The sequence below is a fragment of the Panthera onca genome, chromosome F1 (genome assembly GCF_046562875.1).
Source record: "Panthera onca isolate mPanOnc1 chromosome F1, mPanOnc1 haplotype 2, whole genome shotgun sequence".
NCBI lineage: Eukaryota > Metazoa > Chordata > Mammalia > Carnivora > Felidae > Panthera > Panthera onca.
Window position 1 is genome coordinate 23,268,254 of NC_138355.1, and position 13,094 is coordinate 23,281,347.

The 13,094-nt window shown below is 35.2% G+C and overlaps 1 protein-coding gene across 5 annotated transcripts in view; it reads left to right on the plus strand.

Annotated features, from left to right (window-relative positions):
* The window catches only part of RALGPS2 (Ral GEF with PH domain and SH3 binding motif 2), a 169,679-nt gene that overhangs the window by 83,472 nt on the left and 73,113 nt on the right, over positions 1-13,094 (plus strand). For all 5 annotated transcript variants that reach the window (XM_078440639.2, XM_078440636.2, XM_078440635.2 and 2 more), the window contains one exon: positions 5,565-5,691. In XM_078440639.2, coding sequence (XP_078296765.1) covers positions 5,565-5,691 — 127 coding nt within the window. The remainder of the gene's footprint in view (positions 1-5,564; positions 5,692-13,094) is intronic.

The following is a 13,094-nucleotide window of genomic DNA, read 5'->3' on the forward strand; positions in this document are numbered from 1 at the left end:
ATAAATAGAATAATATATGAAAGACATGTGCAGAAAACTATAAAACTTTATAGGGATTCATTGAAAAAGAACTAGGTTAGATGGAACAGTATCTGATAGTCATGTGATAGGAAAGCTTAAAGATGGCGGTTTTTCCCAAATGCACATAGAGATTAGATGCAACTTGAATCAGTCCCAAACTGGGAGTCTGGATAAGATTGCTTATAAAATAATATGGAAACATAAAAGGTCAGTATAGCCAAGTTATTTCTGAAGAAGAAAATGGGGTTGGAGGCTTGGACATTTGCCCTAACAGATACCGAGATGGATTATATTATTTAGGTAATGTGCAATTAGTGCAGATGTAGACATATCGACCAGTGGAACAGAATAAAGAACCCCCAAAAAGATCATTGCTTTTATAGAACTCTGATATATGACAGTGGTGGCATTGTAAATCAATGAAGAAAAGAGGGGCTGTTCTTAACTGGAGCTGGGAAATTAGTTACCAGTTTGGGGAAAAAATGAAATTAGGCCTCAAAAGTCACTGTCAGATGAATTAAAGAGTTATATGCAAAATGAAAAACGTTGAAGCTTTTAGAAGAGGAAAAATTGCTTAATATCTCTCTGGCTTAGCATGAATAGATTCCAACTTGGAATCTGTAAGTATATTTTAGATAAGATACAAAAACCTCAAGCAGAGAAAGAAAAGATGAAAAAATTTTGGTACGTTAAAGTAAGAATTTCTGTTCACTAAAAGATATTTAAAAATTTGTTAAGTTTATTTATTTATTTTGAGAGAGAAAGAGAGCATGAGTCGAGAGGAGAGAGAAAATTCCTGACACAGGCTCTGCGTGCTGTTAGCGCAAAGCCTGATGTGGGACTCGAACTCATGAACTGTAAGATCTTGTCCTGGGCCGAAATCAAGAGTCTGACGCTTAGCTGACTGAACCACAAGTGCCCCAAAAGATATTTCAAAGAAAATTGAAAAGAATGTGTAGCAGTTGCAACTGGTCAAGAATTTATATCCAGAGTATATAAAGAATTCTTACAAAGCAAAAGGAAAAAGTAAGAAAAATGGAAAAGTATGCATTATGATGGTACTTCATAGAAGAAGACATATGCATAGAAACAGTGAAAATGAACTACAGCCACACGCAACATTATGGATGAAATTTCATCCTCAGAACATTGATTGGATAAAGCCAAAGATTAAAAACAGTATGCTATTCTTTAGTCAAAAATCAAATAAAATTTCAGTCAAAATTTTTAAAAAAATCAAATAAAAGAGAATGATAAACACAAAATTTAGGATAGTGATTATTGGTTATTTAAAGATAGTCAAAGGAGGGGCGCCTGAGTGGCTCAGTCGGTTGAGCATCTGACTTAGGCTCAGGTCATGCATGATCTCACAGGCTCATGAGTTCTAGCCCCGCGTCCGGCTCTGTGCTGACAGCTCAGCACCTGGAGTCTGCTTCAGATTCTGTGTCTCCCCCTCTCTCTACCTCTCCCCTGCTCGTGTTCTCTCTCTCTCTGTCTCAAAATAAATAAACATTAAATTAAAAAAAATAAATAAAGATAGTCAAAGGAATTGGATATGGAAGAAGCACATAGGTAGATGTGTATTGTTAGTATATGGTTTGTAAGTATGAAGATGAATACATGTGCATTCACTTAAAAATTTAAGAAAAAAATCGATTTAACAAGAAAGTAACATCAGGGACTAATGATAATTTGAGTGTCATGAACAAAAGATTATAATTAATCTGCATTTAAGGTTCAAAACAAATAACTTATTTATGCAAATGAAAGCATTTGTACAGATTATATGGAGATACAAATCAAGGTGATGAGGGGTGATCTGGGAATTTTACTTTTCTTATGGTGACTGAGATGTACAAGGGTTGATTCAAATTTTCCCAAAGTCCATTGTTATGGTAACATTGTTATGGTATAGAGATTTGGCCAGGAACATTGGGAGTTCCCACCTTCCGGCACCAGTGAAAGTGTGAAGAGCTTTGCCCCGGTGGCCTCTTAACCAGAGAAAGAATATGGTGCTAAAACATGAAGAGTTGGAACCTTGTGAAGTACTTTGTTTTCCCCCTTTTTTGGAGGAGTATAGTGAAGTGACATTGTAGAGGGATATTAGGACTAAACATCAGAAAAAAGATTTGAAAAGGAGAAAAAGAAAATCAGGACTTGTTAGTTATAGCTTTGGCACGTGGGCTTTGGATAAGTTTCTGAGCTATCCCTAGGAAATAACCTATTTTAACATCTAATTAATTCTTTTTTCCATATTCTTCTTCTAAATAGTCTTTTGGAAACAAGTCTCTACTATCCCACCCCAGATTGAATCCTTTTAATCTGGTTGTTGATTATTTTGAAAATTCCAAAAAATTGTTCTTATACATATTAAACCATGTAGTTCTTTACCACAGGTTTGTGTTTCAGAGGTGGCAAAATCAGTGATGTTCCGAGTACATAATTTGTTTCTCCTGAAATTCTACTGAAGTTTTTGAATGATTGATTTAAGAAAAAAAAGAACAGGCTTATTCTTATCCCTGCCATGTCATATCACTGTATTTTCCATATCTACACATTTAAGTGGGAGAGAAAGGGATGGTTGGACTTACAGTTAGAAGCAGAGATTTGCACCTACTCTTGAAAATGCTGATCAAGATTGTTAAAGCTGGGCCAAGGAAAATTATATAATCGCTGTTTTAGACTGTGGAATATCTATCTAAAATATTAAAGCAAAGGACTCCTTAAAACTTTCGTTTTAAAGAAGGAGGGATACTAGTCACACATTTTTCTGATGGAGATTATCTGAAGATAATCTGCATCTTAGAGCCCATGAAAAAATAAATTCCAACAGGAATCCCAATCGTAGCACTTGTAGTATTATGTATAAAGAGTGGTGGATTTGGTGTCAGAATACTCTTCACCTCCAGAACCAGACTGAGACACTGCAAGACAGGGACCTGTGCCTTTGTGGGTGGATGACTGTGAGAATATTAGTATGTGCTTCTTGCTAACCCTGTAATCTCCTTTGAATCTCTGTCTCCTCATCTCTCTATTAATCTTCAGACTTCTCTGTTCACCTCATAGAGTTAGATGAGAATTTTTCAAGTGGAATGTGTTTTGCGTGCTAAAAAATAACACTAATGTTTTATGACATAAAGTGAAATTTTATTATATCATAATGAAATAGTAACTTCATATGTTTAAAGAAAACAAGACTTTTTTCCAGAGTCTTTGAAATACTTAAAAACATATTTTTGGGGGTGCCTGGCTGGCTCAGTCAGTTAAGCATCCAACTCTTGATTTCAGCTCAGGTCATGATCTTACAGTTCGTGAGTTCAAGCCCTCATCGGGCTCTGCACTGAGTGTGGAACCTGCTTGGGATTCTTTCTCTTCTCCCACATGCTGTCTCTCTAAAAAATAAATAAACTTTTAAAAACTCCATATTTTCTGAAGTTTTTAATTAATATTTTTAAAATACCCTTTTTATTCAAGTATAATGAACATACAGTGTTATATTAATTTCATATGTACAGTATAATGATTCAACAATTCTATATATATATCTCAGTGCTCATCAAGATACGTGTTCTCTTAATTCCCTTTATTTCACCCATCCCCCCACCCACTTCCCCTATAGCAACCACCAATTTGTTCTCTGTATCTAAGAGTCTGGTTTTGTTTTGGGGTTTTTTGTTTGTTTGTTTTTGTTTGTTTTCTTTGTTCGTTAGTTTAGTTTCTGAAATTCCACATATGAGTGAAATCACATGATACTTGTCTTTTTCTTATTTGACTTATATCACTTACTCTCTAGCTGGGTCCTTCCATGTTACTGCAGATGGCAAGATCTTTTTTTTATGGTTGAGTAATACTCCATTGTGTGTGTGTGTGTGTGTGTGTGTGTGTGTGTGTGTGTACACACCGCATCTTCTTTATCCATTCATCTATTGATGAACACTTCAGTTGCTTCCATACTCAGCTATTGTAAATAAGGCTGCAGTAAACATAGGAGTACATACATCTTTTCAAATTAGTTTTTTCATTTTTATTGGTTAAATACCAAGTAGTGGAATTTCCAAATCATATGGTAATTCAATTTTTAATTTTTTTAGAAACTCCATACTGTTTTCCAGAGTGACAGCATTAATTTGCATTCCAACCAACAGTGCACAAGGGTTCCTTTTTGTCCACATCCTTGCCAACACAATATATCATTTTTCATAGAACTAGAACAAATAATCCTAAAATTTGTGTGGAATGATAAAAGACCTCAAATAGCCAAAGCAGTCTTGAAACAGAAGAACAAAGCTTGAGGTTTTACAGTCTCAGATTTCAAGGTATACAACAAAGCTGTAGCAATCAAAACAGTATGGTACTGGCACAAAAATACACACATAGATCAGTGGAACAGAATAGAGTCAATTAACAAACCCATGCTTATATGGTCAGTTAATCTATGACAGAGGAGACAAGAATGTACAATGGAAAAAAGACAGTCTCTTCAGCAAGTGGTGTTGGGAAAGCTGGGCAGCTACGTGCAAAAGAATGAAATTGGGCCACTTCCTTATCCCATACACAAAAATAAACTCAAAATGGATTAAATGTGAGGCCTGAAACATAAAATTCCTGGAAGAAAACATAGGCATTACTTTCTTTGAGATCAACCGTAGTAACATTTTTCTAGATAGGTCTCCTCTGGCAATGGAAACAAAAGCAAAATTAAACCTTTTCAGACTACACCAAAATAAAAGATTACTGTATAGTGAAAGTAACCATCAACAAAATAAAGAGGCAGCCAACTGAATGGGAGAATACATTTGCAAGTGATAAGTCTGATAAGGAGTTAATATCCAAAATATATAAAGAACTTATACAACTCAATACCCCAAAAAATCCAGTTAATGGCACAGGACCTAAATAGACCTTTTCCCAAAGAAGACCTGCAGTTGGCCACCAGGCACATGAAAAGATGTTCAAGATCACTAATCATCAGGGAAATGTAAATGAAAACCACAACGAGATACCACTTTATACCTGTCAGGATGGCTAAAATCAAGAACACAAGAAATTGCAAGAGTTAATATTATTTTGGGTGATTGACCTTGCTTTTATTCCCTTTGATTGTCCCAGTTTTTTTCAAAGGCACTCACTACAAATCACCTCAACCCTCTTAAAAACAGTTTCAGTTGAGTGTTCACCTCTGTGTGATACAGCACTGATCAAAGCGATCAAAGAAAAAATGTCTTGTTAAAAATCCAAAAATGTGAATCACAGTTTTATGGTTATCGTTAGGACTAGCCATGGTTAGATTTATCAAAAAAATTGTTACTTAAACCACAAAATTGAGTAATCTCTTTAAGGATATTACATTTTATAAATAATGGATTTGCGTTTATTTTAATAAACATGTCTGACTTTGTTTTATTTATATACTGCCAAAATATAATTGAAAAATGTATAACATTGAAATTAAAACTTAAATTTATAGTAAATACAGCTTCATGTCTTTGCTAAAATAAAATGGGATTTGGAAATAACTTAGACTCTTCTGTTTGCTTTTTTAGTTACTAAGTCGAAAAGACAAAACTACCTTTGAAAAATTAGAATATGTAATGAGTAAAGAAGATAATTACAAAAGACTAAGAGACTATATAAGTAGCTTAAAGATGACGCCTTGCATTCCCTATTTAGGTGAGTAGTGTCATTATGTGTTCATTATATCTAGTTCTGTCTTAATCAGTAGTTTATATAAAATTCTAGATATTTTAAAAGTATGTGTATCCTTTTAGGAAATTACTGCAAGATTGTTAAGTTAAAAAAGTTGACTAAAGAAATATGTTACCTTATTACCTGGAATGGATTTTCATATTAAATTAGACTTTGGCCCTTAAGGTTTTTCGTAGACTCTCGTTTTTCTCTTAAAGATGAACCATTGATAAAATAATACATTTTAGCTCTTTTGGTAATGATTTTAAAGAATGAAACAGTAGTTTGCAATGAAGTTTAATGCTGTGAAAACATGTAACATTAACTAAAGAAATTGATCAAAAGATTTATTGAATTTATTTTCAATATCATGAGTTCCTGTTATTTTGTATAGTTGGCAGATATTTTAGGGCGAATTATGAAAAGTAGTCTAAATGTTGGTGGTGTTGTTTTCTTGGATGGAATGAGTTGTTCAGTAGTGCAAATTTAGCTAAGTGCTGAGACAACCAAATGTGTATTTTAGATATCATTTGACTAAGAATTTGTCTCTTTACTATGTATTTTACAGTGTTTATAAATTCCAAGAACTATTTAATAATATTATAAGATTATTTTCAACAAAAAAGGAACAATGCTTTGTTAGGTGTTTGAATGAAAGGAAGTCTCAAACTGTCCCATTTTAAAATGTAAATTTAAATATAGAAAATATAGAGTATTTTGTTTCTTTCTGAATATCCCTTTTTTCATCTGTATCTCCACTATCTTCATGTAATTACTCATACTGGATTTCACCGTAACTATTTTTGAAAGTAATTGGAAAAAACCTGTTATTTCTTCAACTATCTTAGTGTCCTCTTTGAAGTCTTTATAGTACCAATGACTAGAAGACAAGGTAGGGACATAGGCAATTGATAACTTTCTCATTCAGTTGAAATAGAGCATCTGCCTTAGTTTGTAAGAGAAGACTGAACTCATTATTAGGACCTTGTAGGACATCCTAGGATTCCAGTGGGAATAGGGAATGTTGCACATACTGTGTTGAAGGCAGAATACCCCCAAGCAGAGCATGGATAAGGGCCACTACATTCCAGAATATTGTGTCCTGTTTCTTTGATCAACAGTACAGGACCGTAGTACACATGACTCCATCAGAGAGGCTCAAGCTGGATATTTGGAGAGACTTTCTGCATATGCTCCACTTTTCACCATGGCCTTGGTTGTGCCCATTCTTGAAAATGTCATTGGGAGTGAAGAGGAATAGAGGATTTTTTTTAAATCACCAATATCTTCATACTTTCTAAGAACATAAACTTTTTACAGCTTAAAGAACATTAGACTGATAATCAGCAACCCTCATTTCCAAAATGGCTCTTCCCTACTAACTTTTGAAGTCATTGAATTGTCGTCTTTGAGCCTTGTTCTCTCTACCTAGAAGTAGCACACCTAGGACCAAAATCATGTTCTTCTTTCAGCTGGATGGGACCATTGTAATTTTTTCTAATTCACTTATTTTATAGTTAAGAAAATTAAGGTCCAGAAAGGTGGAAGGCCTGACTTATAGTCTGAAGATCTAGTTACTGACAGATTTACATTCCAAAGTCTTGATCTGGTATCTTTCCAATTGTACCTGTTCAATTCTCATTCCAAAATTTACTGATTCTATGTTTATGGCTGTTTCCCATTGAAATGTTTTTCTCAAATTCCACTATTTGTATCTTTTAGAAAAGGAAATTAAGGGGCGCCTGAGTGGCTCAGTCGGTTAAGCATCCGACTTAATTTCTGCTCAGGTCATGATTGTGTGGTTCGTGAGTTTGAGCCCCACATCGAGCTGTGCACTGACAGTGCAGAGCCTGCTTGGGATTCTCTCTTTCTCCCTCTCTCTGCCCCTCCCTTGCTCTCACTCTCTCTCTCTCAAAATAAATAAACTTAAAAAAAAAAAAGGAAATTAGGATTCTTTTCTGTCGAAAATGAGAAAATGAATATAAATCTTTGTGCCATGATGTCTAGATTAGGAGTCTGCTTTACATTTTTCCACAGTGGAGACTTTGGTACAGGATTTGAAGTTGTAATGCATGTGCATCCATTTTTGCCCTGTCATGCACATAGAAGGGGAGCAAACCAGCAGCATAGTTGGAGTTGAGTGGAATCTGGAAAAGTTGACTATTAGAAAGCATACCTATTTCTTCCCAGCCTTGGTACCTGAAACAAACACAGTGGTTATTCCTATTGGTTAAAGCAAATGAGACAAATATTGAGATGCAGAAGTTGATGTAGAGAAAATTTCAGAACCATTATCTTTTCTGTGCCTTCAATTTGGTCTCCAATGATTGACTCCTCCTTTTTTCAGTTCCCTTTCATTTTACATGTTCTCATGACCCAGACTCTTCTTTTTCACTATTACTATGTAATTTTCCTTCACTGTACCGAAGCTAATTAAAAAGTACTCTATTTCTTTCTACTTTTCTTGCTGTTTTCTTTTGCTCAGCATGCTGTTATCTCCCTCTTCACTCATAGAAATGTTCCCTATAAGGCCACCATGATTTCCTAGTTGGAGTGTTTGATAGGTGTTTCTCAAGCCTCATCTTAATTTTGTGAGGTTGATAGTAGTTATTTCTGCTTTTTGAAATTCTTCAGTAGTAGTGCCAGTCTCTTGGTTTATGTTGTATGTTTCTGGCATTTGTTTTATTGATTCCTGTTTCTCTGCCTTTTTATTACATCTGTTCTTCTAAAAGTCTCAGTCCACTGCTTTTACTTAGTCTGTACTCTCTGGAGTGGTCAGTCAGATTTTTCTATAGTTCTCCTGAAAGCTCCCAAATCTAGCCCAGCAACTCGAGTACATCCAGCTGTCTAGTAATTTTCAGTGCCTGGTAACATTTTGGATACTCAGAAACTGATTGAATAAGATATCTATCTGTAGGGAACTCTGATTCAACATGTTTAGAAGTAACTTCATCATCCTTCTTCCTTCAGACCTGTCTTACCTCCTTATATGTTGGTAGTCTCCATGTAATAGTTCATCCCTACGCTAGTTTGGGAAGAAGCACCTGAGATTCTGAGATAATTATGGAACATTTGGCACAAACATTTGGCAGACTGGAGAAAGGAAAAGTTAATGTTTGTCAGATAAGTTATTATGACTCAATTTAGTTTATTTCCATCTTAAAAATAATCCTTTTAATGCAGTGACAGTTTTGTTTTGTTGTATAGCAAATCTTGAGGTTAAATGTATTTCATCTATCAAAACATACATGCTTTTTCTAAGAAAATGTGAAGCATCGTCAATTTATACAACTGTGTGACTACTTGATTTATTTTACATCTTAGCTGGTTTGTTGTTTCATTCCTGATCTTTAATACTGAAGTATTAAAGAACCAAGACCAACAACAGTTTATATCCTGTTAATGTTTACTTTGTCATATTTTCTTCTAATTTAAAATTAATGAAGACTGTGTTTTTTATTAAGTTGTCTTGGTTTCAGAAGCCTTTCCCACTCTTAGGAGACGAGGCCTAGTGCAGTTGTCACAAACGTCAGTATTTACAAGATGCTATTGAATAGGACAGAACTTGCCCTAGAGGGGCGCCTGGGTGACTCAGTTGGTTAAGCATCAGCTTCAGCTCAGGTCATGATCTCACAGGCTGTGGGTCTGAGCCCTATGTCGGGCTCTGTGCTGACAGCTCAGACTGGAGCCTGCTTCAGATTCTGTGTCTCCCTCTCTCTCTGCTCCTCTCCTGCTTGCGCACGCTCTCTCTCTCTCTGTCTCTCTCTTTCTCTCAAAACTAAAAAAAATTACAAAAAATTTTTTAATAAAATAAAAAAAAAAGAACTTGCCCTAGAAATGTTGGAAAGATGCTACTCAGTATGCATATTGGTAGCTTCTATTTAACTGTCCCTTTTCAGTATGCAGAATTTGCATAATGCTGCCCTTTATCCCTTATGTTGCAAACGTTTTTATGGAAAGAGTATCAACCAAAAGAATCTATACGGCATAGAGAAAAGGGGAAGGCAAATCATCTGTTTTTTTCTTTTCTTTTTTTTTTCTTTCTTCTCTCTCTCTTTCTATGTTTATTTATTTTGAGAGAGAAGAAGGAGAAGGAGGAAGGGGCAGAGAAGAGTAGAGGGAGAAAATCCCAAGTTGGTGCCACTCTGTCAATGCAGCCTGATGTGAGATTCAATCTCCCAAACCTTGAGATCATGACCTGTGCTGAAATCAAGAGTCAGACATTTACCTGACTGAGCCACCCAGGAGCCCCCAAATCACTTTTCTTAACACAAGATAGAATCCAAACTTCAGTGCTTTTGCCTCTAAGAATTATGACCAAAATCAACCATTCTTAGAAAAGCTTAAAAAAGGAGGTGGCGGTTTATATGCTGATAAAACTCTTACTTTGATACTGCCAAATTTATCTACAATATGGATTAAATTATAAGAAGTAGAAAATGTTTTCTTGGCTTTCAACTCATCATCCCTTGCAAAATTGTCTCTTCTGTTGGTTTGCATTCAAGGTAAAAATTAGTCAGCCTGGACAATATAGTGAAAAATTCTTAGAATAAGGATACAGTATTTCTGGAGAGGAATAGTTTGGCAAATCTCAAGGAAAAAATGGTTTTATATGAGAATTATTGCTTTAAATCTGAAAATTATTAACAGCTCTCATTTGTTCTTGTCACTGGAGAAAAATCTTAAGGGGCTTATTGAAGAATTTGGCGTGGGAAGTTTTGCTTTGCTGAAGAGAGAAAAATAGGACATTGTGCTAAAATAATTGCGCTGGATGAAACATAAATATTATTTCTTGTGCATATCCTAGCCTCATTTCTACTTTATTCGTGTATTTTGGGGTAAAGCAGTAGCTTAACAAGCTTGGGATGCTTTCTGGAAAAACATAATAAAAAATAAATAGTTGTCGTTCTTTTTATTGCTTTTGATCAAGTAGAAGCAAAGAAGTTTCTGTAAAATCTCCTGCCATTCTGTAGCACACAAGTACATTGTTTTGATGTGTCTAGGTGTGATTCCTCTCACTCTTGTAGAGAACCCCCCCACACACACACACACACACAAATTCACAAATTTTTGATTTGTTAGATTTTCATAATAGTCCTTTTTTTTTTTAAGAAAAGAAAAGCTGTCCTTAAAACTTTCTGTAATATAGCATCCCCTCCATCTTCAATTCTGAAAAGCACCGTTTTGTTTTTATAATGTTTTAATTCATCTTTCCCTCAGCAGAATGTAAGCTCTAATCTCTTGGTTCAAAACTTTATCCTTAGCATCTAGAACAAAAGTAGGTACTTACTATTTGTTGGTTGAATTAATTAAATGATTGCTTTCTGGCTCTTCTTATTGTTCCAGTAACTTTGTTTTAAATACAATAGATTTCTTTGTGAGGCAGTTTTACAATCAGTCAACTTCCCACCTACCCCAGTTTTCCTTTGGTGCTTCAGCTGGCCAGCCAGTATTTGCACAGCAGGCCACAAAATGGACTTTGTCCCTGCCCTTACGGAACTTAACATCTCTTCAATACCTAGGCTCAGATCCAACATTACCTTGTCAGTAATCTCTTCTCTCTCCTGTGTCGTGGAAGAAGTACATTTATTTCTTTGCCAGCCTTCGTCAGTGGTGCCCTCATCACACTTGATGAAATGTTTAAAGCATGCCTAAACTTACAGTGGTCTCCAGATTTTATCTGATCCTCTGTTTTACAATAATTGTTAACTTATCTTGATCTTTTAATAGGATGCAGTTCTTTATTTTACTTTAGTTTTAGAAACTTCTGCTAACCTGTATATAAATGTTTTCGAAGATATTAGGTGTTCATTCACATTTTTATTCAGATAACTTTGACAAAATCCAAAGCTGTATGTAGCTGTATGGAAATTAAAGGGATTTCCCCCTTCCCCTTTTCTAGAGTATAAAAGACTCTGACACTGGTCTCAAAAATGTCTAATGGTCAGGGTACCCGGGTGGCTCAGTTGGTTAAGCATCCTACTTTGGTTCAGGTCATGATCTCATGGCTCGTGAGTTCGAGCCCCGCGTTGGGCTCTGTGCTGACAGCTCAGAGCCTGGAGCCTGCTTTGGATTCTGTGTCTCCCTCTCTCTCTCTGCCCCTCCCCGGCTCATGCTCTGTCTCTCTCTCCTTCAAAAATAAATAAACATTTTTTAAAAATGTCTAATGGTCAAAAAATGTCATTGGCTTTTGATATTTTAAGACTTTTATTCCCTTTCCTTTCTTTGGTTTGATTTGTAGATAATATACACCATGGAGTACTTTACCTTATTCTTCTCACTAGATTATATATTATATTCTAAAACAGCAATAAAGCATGTTTGGTCATTTTTGTTTGAATCCCAGGAATGAGCTCTGACCAAATGGCAGCCAGCCCTGGCTTTCTCTTTAGCCAAAATTACATCTGCATTTTCCATTACCTCATTTATATTCTTTTTTGCTCTCTTTCTTTTTTTATATATTTAAAATTCCTCTAACATTCTTTCATGGTATATTTTCTGAAGTTTACTTTAGATCACTTGAGGACTTGTGATATAAAAAGGCTGGGGATAGGGTTGCATTGATTTCTTTCCCCTGTTCGTAGTCTTTCTTTAAGAGCTTCTATCTTGAAAATAAATAATGTATAGCAGTTTACAGATCTGCGTTTTAATCATAAACAGAATCAGATCCCCCACCCCCACCCCCAGTTCCAGCAGCTTTGCTGGTGGCATTTCTGGTTGCTGATGTTTCCATAATTGCAGTAAAAAAAAAAAAAAATTTGCAATTTTTTGAGCAAACCTTAACAGAAAAATAATAAAAATCTTAATAACTAACATTTATTCAGCACTTAATCCTGTATGCCTGACACTGTGTATTTTACATAAATTGTCTAATTCTTAACAGTTTTATAAGGTAAATGATATTATATTCACATTTTACCAGTGAAGAAACTGAGACAAAGAAGGTTAAATGGACTTACATAAAGATACATATTATGGGCACCTGGGTGGCTCAGTCTTGATTTTGGCTCAGGTCTCACAGTTCCTAGGATCAAGCCCTGCATCAGCTCCATGTTTAATGTAGAGCCTGCTTCGGATTCCTCCTCTCTCTCTCTCTCTCTCTCTCTCCTCTCTCTCTCTCTTTCTCTCCCCCTGTCTCCCCCTCCCCTCCCCCTCTCCCCCCTCCCCCTTTTTCCCAACTCGAGCTCTCTTGCTTTCAAAAATAAATAAATAAATAAATAAATAAATAAATAAATATTTTTTTAAAAGATAAGCATTATATTTCATTTACAGTTCAAAGAAATAAAGCATTAGGGAATAATATTAATATTTTGGGAATCTGTATTGGAATTAAAATTTTGAGTTCATTTGTCAGTCTTTCCTATAATTATCTGTAGACTTACAATTTA